General features: G+C 43.9%; 1 protein-coding gene across 1 annotated transcript in view; it reads left to right on the forward strand.

The window, feature by feature from the left end:
• Positions 1-12,597, forward strand: part of TENM4 (teneurin transmembrane protein 4) — a 749,441-nt gene that overhangs the window by 691,922 nt on the left and 44,922 nt on the right. Inside the window, exon 22 of the mRNA XM_056826133.1 lies at positions 3,768-4,645. Coding sequence (XP_056682111.1) covers positions 3,768-4,645 — 878 coding nt within the window. The remainder of the gene's footprint in view (positions 1-3,767; positions 4,646-12,597) is intronic.

Consider the following 12,597-nt stretch of genomic DNA (forward strand, 5'->3'; position numbering starts at 1 on the left):
AATTCCTACCCCGTCTTTCAATCAGGCATCAGATGCCCCCTTCTGTGGAGTAATAGTAGGCTAAGACCTAGACCTGAGATTCCATTCAAATAAAGAGCTTCCAAGTGAGGAAAGGGCCTTGGAGGGAAGAAAGATTCCAAAACATGGAATCCCTACTCAAAAGAACATCCAAACACTCTCGCTTACTCATTACATGGACCTGTGGAAGTCATTTGTCTACCCTGGCCCCAATTCACCCCTTTATTAAATAAGGTTTGGGACTAGATCATCTCTGAGAGCTTTGTTCCATCATCTTTGTTCCAGCATTCTGTGCTTTGAAGCCCCCTTTTCAACTCTTAGTATTCTGTGTTCCAACATTCTATGCTCTAATGTCCTTTTCTAGCTCCACTGTTCCTTAAATCTGCACACGAACTCTCAGGAGCATGCACGTACTTTCCTGCATTTGGGGATCATCTTTTCATCATTTGTGACAGCCAGAATGGTCTCTGCAGTCAGGTCCCCAGGGGCCTAGGAGAGCAGAGGGTATAAAATATTTAGCTGCCAACATTGACAAGAAATGAGTTTTAAGAAAATGAAAATTCCCTTGTCACTTTAGAGTAAACCATGGTCTTGATGCTAACCGAAGGCGGCCGTGAAGCCATACCGCAAAGAGGATTAGAAGGCATGAAGGCAGTTGTGACAGAAAGCTTTAACACTCTCCACAAGAAGAGAAAACAGAGGCCGGAGACAGAAGAAAGATTAGGAATAGGGAAAGCGTGTCAGAAAGAGAGAGGGATGAGGGAGATGAATCATCGCCGCCATCAACAAGCCACCACTTCATTCAGCATTCATTCATTCATTCATTTGGTGACCCTTATCCAATAAATCATGCTTGTTCTTCAAAAGGAAGAAATGGGTGAGAGAGAGAGAGAGAGAGAGAGAGAGAGAGAGAGAGAGAGAGAGAGAGAGAGAGAGAGAGAGAGAGAGAGAGAGAGAGAAGACAGAGAGAGAAGAGAAAGACAGAGAAGAGAGACAGAGACAGAGAGAGAAGAGAGACAGAAAGAGAAAGAGGCAGAGATACAGAGAGAGAAAGAGACAGAGATACAGAGAGAGGGAGACAGACAGTGAAGAGAGAGAGAGAGAAAAAGAGACAGTAAAGAGAGAGAGAGAAAGAAAGAGACAGAGAGAGAGGGAGACAGACAGTGAAGAGAGAGAAAAAGAGACAGTGAAGAGAGAGAGATAGAGGGGGGAGACAGAGAGAGGGAGACAGACAGTGAAGAGAGAGAGAAAAAGAGACAGTGAAGAGAGAGAGAGAGAGAGACAGACAGACAGACAGTGAAGAGAGAGAGAGAAAAAGAGACAGTAAAGAGAGAGAGGGAGACAGACAGTGAAGAGAGAGAGAGAAAAAGAGACAGTGAAGAGAGAGAGAGAGAGAGAGAGAGAGAGAGAGAGACAGACAGTGAAGAGAGAGAGAGAGAGAGACAGTGAAGAGAGAGAGACAGAGACAGAGAGAGAGGGAGACAGACAGTGAAGAGAGAGAGAGAAAAAGAGACAGTGAAGAGAGAGAGACAGAGACAGAGAGAGGGAGACAGACAGTGAAGAGAGAGAGAAAAAGAGACAGTGAAGAGAGAGAGAGACAGACAGAGAGAGTCAGAGAGAATTCATCTTAATTAAAAAAAAAAACCTTCCCAACAAAGTTGTTCAAAAGTGAAATGAGCTGCTTTGATAAGAAATAAGTTTTTATCCCTTGGACATCCTCTTGTCGAGGATATTATTAGGGGGAATTACTAATCATGTGTGGTTTGAACTAGATGACTTCTTGAACTTTCTGGACCTCAGTTTCCTTAGTCTTAATATGCAGATAAAAAAGCTTCCACTACCCAGCTCACACCACCTTTATGATATGATCAGAAACTTAGAAAGGATCCCTAATTCAACACCTAAATGAAAGGGATCCCCATTATAGTATATCTGAAAAGTGGTCATCTAACCCCTACTGGTAGACCTCTACAGAAGAGGAACTCAGCATCATCTAAAGTAGCATATTCTGTTCTGGGACAACTCTGGTGGTTAAGAAGTTTTCCCAATATCAAATCTAAATTAATCTCTTTGTTGCTGTGGTCCAATAACTCGTCAATCTTAGGGTGCTGTCTAAATGTGAGGGACAGGAATCGGAGCCTTTGCAAACTCAGGGCCACTTCCATCCCTTGACGAAGCATTGTGTGAAGATTTCTGTGTGTGGTGGTATTTCAGAGTGAAATAAAACCAGCTTTAAGAGTCAGGAAAACGTGGGTTCAAGACTCACCTCTGACCCATACTGACTGCGTCCCTGAGCGAGTCACTTAACTCTCAATTTTTTAGGCAACTCTAAAACTAAAAGTTGCAGAGAACATTTCCGCCTCTGAGGGTTACATACATCAATTAAACCACAGATCTAATTTCTATAGATAATATTAAATACTTTTAATATACTTACTATTTCAACCTTTTTTTTTTTCAAGAACTCAGGAAAGTCTAAAACTATGATTTAATCCATATGGAAAATTCCCAACATAGAAACCTCCTGCATCAATGTAGATAGGAAAGTCATCTGTAACTTAGAGTCTTCAAATGTTCTGGCAGGTGAGGTGGGGAGAGGGGAACATCACTTAATCAGCCTCAGTCAGCGTGGGGGCTTCCGTCTCCCCACTGTACATAGCCATCGCCTTTATGTTAGTTAATACTTCCCACCTCCCTTCTTCCCCAGGCTCTCCCTGATCACCGATTGGGAGGTACTTTGTCCCTCTGCTATTCCCTAGTGCTTTTATGCCTTCCTAATGTATATATCATGTAATAATGGGTACCACATCCAACTCCATATATATATATATATATATATATATATATATATGTTCTACATCTAACTCCATATATATAATAATAAATATAAATATATAAATATAACAATAATATAAAATTTATATATAAAATATATAAATATATTAAAATGTGTGCCACATCTAACTCCATATATATATGTTCTACATCTAACTCCATATATATAATAATAAATATAAATATATAAATATAACAATAATATAAAATTTATATATAAAATATATAAATATATTAAAATGTGTGCCATATCTAACTCCATATATATATGTTCTACATCTAACTCCATATATAATAATAAATATAAATATATAAATATAACAATATTATAAAATATATAAATATATTAAAATGTGTGCCACATCTAACTCCATATATATATATATATGTTCTACATCTAACTCCATATATATAATAATAAATATAAATATAACAATAATATAAAACTTATATAAAATATATAAATATATTAAAATGTGTGCCACATCTAACTCCATATATATTTGGCACACATTATTATATATTTATATATTATATACATATTTTTTTAATCTTCATCTCTGACTAAGTAACAATTCTAAGACCAAAGGACAGCAATGGTTAGGCCAATGGGGTCAAGTGACTTGCCCAGGGTCACCCAGATAGGAAGTATCTGAGACTAGATTTGAACCTAGATCCTCCCCTCTCCAGACCTGGCATTCTACCCACTGTGCCACCCTTCCTTAGGTCTCATTAATTTTAATAAACTTCAGTTCCTTGAGGATCCGGGGGGAGGATTATGTCTTTGGTCTCTCCAAAGAACTAGGGCTCTGTACATGGTGGGAAATTTAATAAGTATTTATGGGAGAAATGGCGGTCCTTGGAATCGGACAAGCCACAGAAACAGCCGTTCATATCTGTGTGTCTCTTGCCAGGTTCGCCTGGAGTGGCCCACCGACTTGGCGATCAACCCCATGGATAACTCCCTCTATGTTCTGGACAACAACGTGGTCCTGCAGATCTCGGAGAACCATCAAGTGCGCATTGTTGCCGGGAGGCCCATGCACTGCCAGGTGCCTGGCATCGACCACTTCCTCCTGAGCAAGGTGGCGGTCCACGCCACCCTGGAGTCCGCCACGGCCCTGGCCGTCTCCCACAACGGGGTCCTCTACATCGCTGAGACCGATGAAAAGAAAATCAACCGAATCCGGCAGGTCACCACCAACGGCGAGATTTCTCTGGTCGCCGGCGCCCCCAGCGGCTGTGACTGCAAGAACGATGCCAACTGCGACTGCTTCTCTGGGGACGATGGCTACGCCAAGGATGCCAAACTGAACTCCCCGTCTTCCCTGGCCGTGTGTGCCGACGGGGAGCTCTACGTGGCTGATCTGGGCAACATCCGGATCCGCTTTATCCGCAGAAACAAGCCGTTCCTGAACACCCAGAACCTGTACGAGCTGTCGTCCCCCATCGACCAGGAGCTCTACCTGTTTGACACGAGCGGGAGGCACCTGTACACCCAGAGCCTCCCCACGGGGGATTACCTGTACAACTTCACTTACACGGGCGACGGCGACATCACCCTCATCACGGACAACAATGGCAACGTGCTCAACGTGCGCAGGGACTCCACCGGGATGCCCCTGTGGCTCGTGGTCCCAGATGGCCAGGTGTACTGGGTGACGATGGGCACCAACAGCGCCCTCAAAAGCGTGACGACCCAAGGGCACGAGCTGGCGCTGATGACTTACCACAGCAACTCCGGGCTCCTCGCCACCAAAAGCGATGAAAACGGATGGACCACATTTTATGAGTGAGTACCACCATGGCTCCATTTGGCCGGCCAGTGTCACTAAACTGGGTTCTAAAAGGCTCGCTGTAGGGATAATATGGATTGTTTTTATCTTGGTTAAAAGTGAGTTATGCCTCAGTGCCTATTGTATTCTGGGTTTATTTTCCTAAAGGCCTTTTCTTGGAAATTCTAGTAGAGCATGGTGTGGCCTGACATAAAAGTCCCCTCTCTCCTCGTATTCCCCAAATGTCAGTGTCATTTGATTAGAATTAAATTCAGAGCAATAATAAATTAAGTTATTAGGATTAAAATTAGAATCACTGAATGAGAAGAATCTTAGACATCATGAATCCAGCACCCCCCTGAAGCGCGAATCCCCTCTCCAAGATCCCTGTCAAGTTGTTACCCAGCATCTACTTAAGACCAGTAAGGGGGACAGCTGGGTGGCTCAGCAGATAGAACACCAAGCCTGGAGAATGGAGATCCTGGGTTTGAATTTGGTCTCAGACACTTCCTAGCTGTGTGACTGTGGGCAAGTCTAAAAAAAAAATATCATTCTATAGGAAGCCTTTCCTGAACACTTTTGATAATAGTACTCTCTCTCTTTTAATTATTTCCTATTTGTTCTGTATATAATTTGCTTTGTATGTATTTGTTTACATATTATGTGTTTTATAATATAGATTGTAAGCTCCTTGAGGGGAGGGACTACCTTTTGCCTCTTTTTGTATCTCCAGCATTTAGCACAAGGACTGGCACATAGTAGGCATTTAAGAAATGTTTATTATTGAAGAAGAAGGAAAAAAAATGATGGTGTTGCCTCATAGAAACAAGGAAGTTTGGGAGAGAGGAGAATGATAGAGGGGAATAGATAGAGGGAGAGAGGAGAAGAGAGGGGAAATAATAATGAACTCCATATCAGGTGGGTTGGGTTGGAGATTTGTCGAGGACATCCAGATCCACATCTTTATAAAAAAAAAAAGCCATTGGTAAGCATTTATAAGATCGCTGAATTTAGGCTTAGAAGGGACCTGACCAATCATCTTAATCTAGTCTTATCGTTTTACAAAAGAGGAAACTGAGGCTGGAATATTTCCAAGAGTGACTTATTCAGTCACACAGTAAAAGAGAGAGCTGGGATTCAGTCCAGCTCTCAGTCTACTGCTCTTTCCAGGTTCATGCTATTAAAATCAGGATGGAAACTCTAGAACCCAATTCTTAGTTCTGTGGTGCTGCCTTTCCAGCTTCCCTGACCAACAGCAATAAAAGAAGTAATTGCCTGGATTTCTAAAGTACTTTGGGGGTTGTAAAGAAAGCAGGTTTGTGTGTGTCCTGGAGCATTCCATCCTCCCAACAGCAGGTCTGACTTACTTATTTATCATTCCCATTTTACAGATGAGAAAGCGGAGCCTGAGAACAAATAAGCCTTTTAGCCAGGGTTGCCCAGCGGGACTTAAACCCTCTTCCTAACTCCAAGACCCCGATTCAGTATTGGTCCAGCAGATGGAGCATACATTTGAGGAAACTGAGACCTACATTAGATGACTTGCCCAGAGACAATGGATAGGGGTAGGATCTCTGGCGTCACCTAGTGGCCGCTAGCAGGAAGCATCCGTTGTCATTGCTGCCCTAAGTAATCATAGGAACTCCCTCAGCCCCTGGTCCATTTCACAGCTTTCCCTTAGAAATCGACATGGATCAGCAGCAGGGTAGAAATGGGCGGGGCGGAGCACTGCTGGCACAAGGAAAGGAAGCAGCTACCAAGCCAACAGCACCTCCGATTGGGAAATGGAACAGCCCAACACCCTGGATTGGTGTCCTGGGCTCCTCAGGTCCTCATGGGTGATGGGGGGGGGGGGGTGAGATTTGACTAGGCAAATGAGATTAAGTGACTTGCAGGTCACACATCTAGGAAATGTCTGAGGTCAAATTTGAACCCAGGATCTCCTAACTCCAAGCCTGCCACTCTATTCACTGTGCCACCCAGCTGCCCTGTAGCTCCCTCAGTTCAGGAGGGAGATCACATCCTATGAGGATGTGCTGAAGGACCTTAGCCTGGAAAAGGAAAAACTCAACCTAGGATGTGATGTCATTTCAGTCAGGTCTGATTTCATTTGACTGCATTTTGGGATTTTTTTGGCAAAGATACTGGAGTGGGTTGTCATTTCCTTCTCTGGCTCATTTTACAGATGAGGAAACTAAGGCAAACAGGGTGAGGTAATTCATCCAAGATCACATGACTAGTAAGTGTCTACAGTCAGATAGAGTCCTGGTCTTGAAGTCAGGGAGATGAGTTCAAATCCAACCTCAGCCACTTACTTGCTGGGTGACACTGGGTGAGGGGCTTCATCCTGTTTGCCTCAAAAACATTAATTAATTAAAATTAATTACCACACTTCCTTGCTTTCATAAACAGAATCTTGGATGTAATTTGATTCTGTCTTGATGCATAATCATTGTGGACATGATATTATTCTGTGCATGGAGTAATGATGCCTTTTGAGTTTAGTGATGTACATAGAGCATTTGGAACCTGCATGAAAAAACCTAAAATTTGGGGCAGTTAGGTAGTTCAGTGGATAGAGCACCAGGCCTAGAATCTGGAGGTCCTGGGTTCAAATTTGACCTCAGACACTTCCTCGCTGTGTGACCCTGGGCAAGTCGCCTAACTCCCATTACCTAGCCCTTGACAGACAGACCAGAAGAGGGGAGAGAGAGGAGAGAGAGGAGAGGGGGGGAGGAGGGGAGGGAAGGAAGGAAGGAAGGAAGGAAGGAAGGAAGGAAGGAAGGAAGGAAGGAAGGAAGGAAGGAAGGAAGGAAGGAAGGAAGGAAGGAAGGAAGGAAGGAAGGAAGGAAGGAAGGAGTGCCTCAAATTGTTTTGTTCTTGGAGTTCTGTGTCTTCCATTTATCCATCTTCTGCCTCATTTACTGTCCACTCTCATTCCTCACTGCCATCTCTGGGCCAGCCTCCAGCCCAAGCAGCTGTTTCTAATCTGCCCTGGGGTTGGGGGGGGGGGGTGGAACTCATCACACTTGTTAGCACTATGTCTCAAATAAGAATAAATAGGTGCTAAGGGAAATCCTAAGGGACTCTGAGCAAAGTACAAGAACTTGACTGCAGAAATTTGAAACATCTATTTGGGCTGCTCAGGGATACTTTTGGTTTCTTTCCTTTTCCTGGCTGTTTCAAATATCTGAACTACCCAATAGTTAATTGACTTCTAGATAAACTCTAGAAGAGATGGTTCTGTGAAGCCCAAAATAAATTTGCATTGTCTTAAAATTTGGCCAGATGTTTTATCATCTCAGGAATCCAAAGGAAGAAAGCACATGATTGATGACTGTATTATATTCACATACATAAATTACCTTCCTCTAGGAAAGACTCCCTCAGACACTTCCCAGCTGTGTGACCCTGGGCAAGTCACTTAACCACCATTGCCTAGCCCTGACCACTCTTCTGCCTTGAAACCAATACCAAGTATTGATTTTAAGATGGAAGGTAAGGGTTTAAGAGAAAAGGAAAAGATTCCCTCCATACCCAAGGATGGCAGGGAAGAAAATATGGCATTCTAAAGACTCTCCCAGTGTACCAAAGGATTTGCAGTTCCTGAGATGCTAGAAAGCTCTTAAGTGTGGGCCCAGCAATGAACTGCCCTCCCAGAACCAGCCTGCCTAAATTTGTAGAGGTGCATCCCTAATAATTTAGCCACCAGTGATGATATTTTAGACCCAGGAACTCATGACTGCCTTCTTCTAAATTATGATGGAAATTTCATCCAACCAGCATTTATTAAACACCTACTGTATGCAGAGTTCCGTGCTCACCACTGGGGAAGATATCATAAAATTGCGATGGTATATATTCTGTTCCTTCCTAAAGTTTGTCATCCAATAGAGAAGATTTAAATTTGCTTGGGTGAAAGGAACACCACATTTTTGTGATGTGATCACAAATCCTTGCACTATAAAAAGTAGGTAAGTATAATTGTCCCTAAAATACACACTGTTGTCTCAGGTCACTGCTGTAGATTATTTGTCCAAAACGCAAGAGACCTGTTAATTTTTTAAGGAGAAAGAACCATGGAAAATAGCAATTGTCTTGATTAATTCATTGAAATGGAAAATATACTAAATAATTCAGCCGTCTCCAGAGCCCAACCAAACCATTTTCTTCACTATTTAGCCAATGCAAAGTATTCATTCTTGTTAAAGAAAGTATCCTTGGGAATATGTGCAACACCCACTTGCTCTCGGTTTCCCCAAGTCACTCTCTTGGATCCGGAGTGAGTCTCTCTATGACGGCATCCCTTCATGTCAAGTAGTCCTAAAAACCAAAATTCATACATATTCGGTTCTGCAAGACTATATTAATTATTGAGAGCCAGGCCTAGAGATGGGAAGTCCCAGGTTCAAATCTGGCCTCAGACACTTCCCAGCTGTGTGACCCTGGGCAAGTCACTTGACCCCCATTGCCTAGCCCTTACCAGTCTTCTGCCTTAGAGCCAATGCACAGTATTGACTCCAAGACGGAAGGTAAGGGTTTATTAAAAAAACTATATTAATTACCTGCTCTGTGCTAGACACTGGAGAGTCAAAGAAAGGTGGGGGAAAGGCCTGTCCTCAAGGAACTTCTGTTCTACCAATGGAATATAACTCAGAGACTGATAAGTAAACATAAAAGACAGACAAAGCAATTTCGGGCAAGACCATGAACAAGGAGCGAACCATCAGGAAATCTCTCAACAATTATCTACAGATCTATAGATTATTATTATGGATATGTATGATAAACATGATTTTGTATATGTAAAATTTAAAAATAGCCTATAGGAGGCAGAACCTGATTTGTGCTTTGAAGGAAGCTGTGTTCAGTGAGATGGACAAGAGGAGGAAAAGCATTCTAGGCATGGGCCGAGGGAATGTGAAATACAGGAGGGGAGGAAATGTGTGATCCATCTAGAAAGAGATGTTGGAGCCAGATTGTGCAGGACTCCCAGTGCCAAAGGGCAGCTAGATGGCACAATGGATAGAGAGCCTCAGTCAATCATTAGCTGTGTGACCCTGGGTAAGTCACTTCATCTTGTTTGCCTCTGTTTCCTCATCTATAAAATGGGCCAGAGAAGGAAATTGTAGACCACGTTAGTACCTCTGTCCAGAAAAACCCAAATGGAGACCCAAAGAGTTGGACATGATTTAAAAGGACTTGATGACAAAACTCAGTGCCTTATATAGGTTTCTGTGTGTTATTCTAAAAGCAACAAGAAGCCACAGAAACTTTCAGAGCTGGGCAGTGGTAGGATGAGGCCTTCTCTCTTCCTTTCTTTCTTAAATTGTCTGAATTGGGGCCATACTTTTTCCCAAAATGCCTGTTTTGTATAAAATCCAAAGTACAGGCTCGCGGGTGTGTGTGTTCCTTTCAAAGAAATCTCTCCACAAGGGGAATGAGATGACTGTGAGGCAGCGGGTTCTCCAGCTCAGGACATCTTCAAGCAGAGAGCCCAGAAGACTCCTCTTTTTATTTTATTATATTTATTATATTTATTTATTTTATATTTAATAATATATTTATTTTTATTTTTATATTTTATATTTATATATTTAATAATATATATTTATATATTTATTATAAAGAAAAGTCCTGAATCATGTAGAAATTGGACTAACTAACCTCTATAGTCCCTTCCTATTCAAGCCAACTTAACAAACAGTATTCAATTGGCATTTATTATGAGTAAAGCACCGCATTAAGTTACAAAACACTGCAATTCCCTGAAATCCCGATTTAGAGTGTAATTTTTGTCTCGTTTTGGGGCATCAGGCATGGAGCAATGAGAATTCATTCCCAAATTACTGTTAGATGAAATCGTGGAAAGATCACTGAGCTAAGAGTCAGTAGACTGAGATTCAGGTCCCTGCTTGGCTATATTTCTTCATCATCGTCGTCGTCATCTTCATCACCATCACCGTCATCGTCATCATCATCACCATCACCGTCGTCATCATCATCAGTTACTAAAATATATAAACACACCTACTGTGTGCCAGGCACTGTACTAAAGGCGTCACAAATATTGCTCTCATTTGACCATTACAACAATTCTGGGAGGTTGGTGCTATTATTATCCCCCTTTTACAGATGAGTAAACAGAGGCAAACAGAAGCAAACTGCCTTGCCCAGGGCCACGCAGCTAGCAAGCAGCTGAGACCAGATTTGAACTTGACTCCGGGCTCTGGGACCTTGGTAAGGCACTTCCCTTTACCAGGCCTCGTTTCCTTCTCTGTAAAATGAGGAGCTTTAAGGGAGATCCTCTTTCCCAGGCCTCTCCAGCTCTGGCACGATGTGGGTTGAAAGAAATGAAACCACCTCTTAACCACCCGAACTTCCTGCACCAAACAGCATTAGGGACAGATGGTGCGACTTGTTGAAACCAATGGGCCAGGGCCGGGAGAGTGCTGGCTCAGGGGTCCGCCTTTCCCTGTGATCTCCTGAGCAGCGGGAACCCCAGTCCAGCTCCTTGTAGCCCTCAATCTTTGTCCTGCCCGCCCCCAGAGTAAAGGCTGTCACCGCCACAAACTGCCCGTGGGCATCACAGAATTTACCAGGCAGAAGGGACATGAAGGGCCCCCCAGCCTTACCCGAGTCAACATCCCCTCGACGACCTGCCCGACAGGCTAGAGCATCCTCGGCTTCCCCATGGAGGCGTCCGACAAAGGGGGAACCCGCCCCTTGCCAAGGCTGCAGCCCGTCCCACTTTGGGAAGACTCTGGGTCTTAGCGAGCCCCAACGGGCGTCCGGGCAGGCTTTACCCACGGATGCTGGCTCTGGAGCCAGTGGAACAAGTCTAAGCCTTCTTCCAGGCTTGAAGAGCGCTCTGGTAGGCTGAGCGTTGCTGCGAGAGCCTTCAATCGATCCCGAAGGCCCTGGATTCTGTCGCCCCCCAATACTTCATTTCAGTCCTTCAGAGGTCCACGTGGATGGTTTCCTTGGCCACGAAACACGGCGGCCCCTCCATGCCTGCCCCGAGGAGCGAGGCTGTCCCTCAGCTCTCACACGGGCACTCTGGAATTTCCATCTGCGTAGAATCTGGCCAATCTCTCCCCACGCCACTCCACAACTATGTATTAAGTGTCTGCCGTGTGCCGGGGGTCGTGCTAGAGGCTGGAGATTTTGCTCTTCACTCATTTCATTCATGTCCGCCTCTCTGTGGCCCCAGTTGGGATTTTCTTGGTAAAGATACTGACGTGGTTTGCTGTGTCCTAGAGATGAGGAAACTGAGGCAGACAGGGTCAAGTCACCTGCCCAACTAGTGTCTGGAGCCAGATTTGAACCCAGGTCTTCCAGTGCTTTATTCACTGTGCCACCTCACTGCCAGAGGTCTGGGGTATATAGACACCCCTCCCCCCCCCCCAATAAACATCCCTGCTCTCACAGAGCTTACATGGGACATGTAAATAAGTAAATACAAAGTCATTCCAAGAGGGGGGAAAAGATTGTGCCTTGTTTGCAGAGCCTTTGAGAGCCCAGGATCATGAAGAAGAGAATGCACATTTATTAAGCACCTACAGCCTATGAAGTAGAGGCTAATATGGTCCCCATTTTACATTTGAGGAAACTGAGGCAGGCTTAGATGACTTACCCAGGGACAAGGAATGGCTGGCTGGCTGACAGGGGTCTGGGGCCATCTTTGAATTCCAGTCTAGACCCAGCGCTCTGTGCCCTTTGGCACCACCTGGTGGCCACTAGCAGGAAGTATTGAAGGATAGTTAAATAAGAGCAGCAACAACAGAGAAACAGAATGAAAAGAACTCTGGTCTGGGTTCAGATCTTAATTCTGTCACTTGTGTGACTTAGGCAGGTCATTTCATCTCTAAACCTCCATTTCCTTCTCTGTAAAATGGGGAGAATAATCCATTCCTTGCATTTTCTCCCAGGATTATCGGAGGGAAGAAAAATAAAGTCACATAGAGGA

This window comes from Monodelphis domestica, chromosome 4, assembly GCF_027887165.1.
Source record: "Monodelphis domestica isolate mMonDom1 chromosome 4, mMonDom1.pri, whole genome shotgun sequence".
NCBI classification, from domain to species: Eukaryota; Metazoa; Chordata; class Mammalia; order Didelphimorphia; family Didelphidae; genus Monodelphis; species Monodelphis domestica.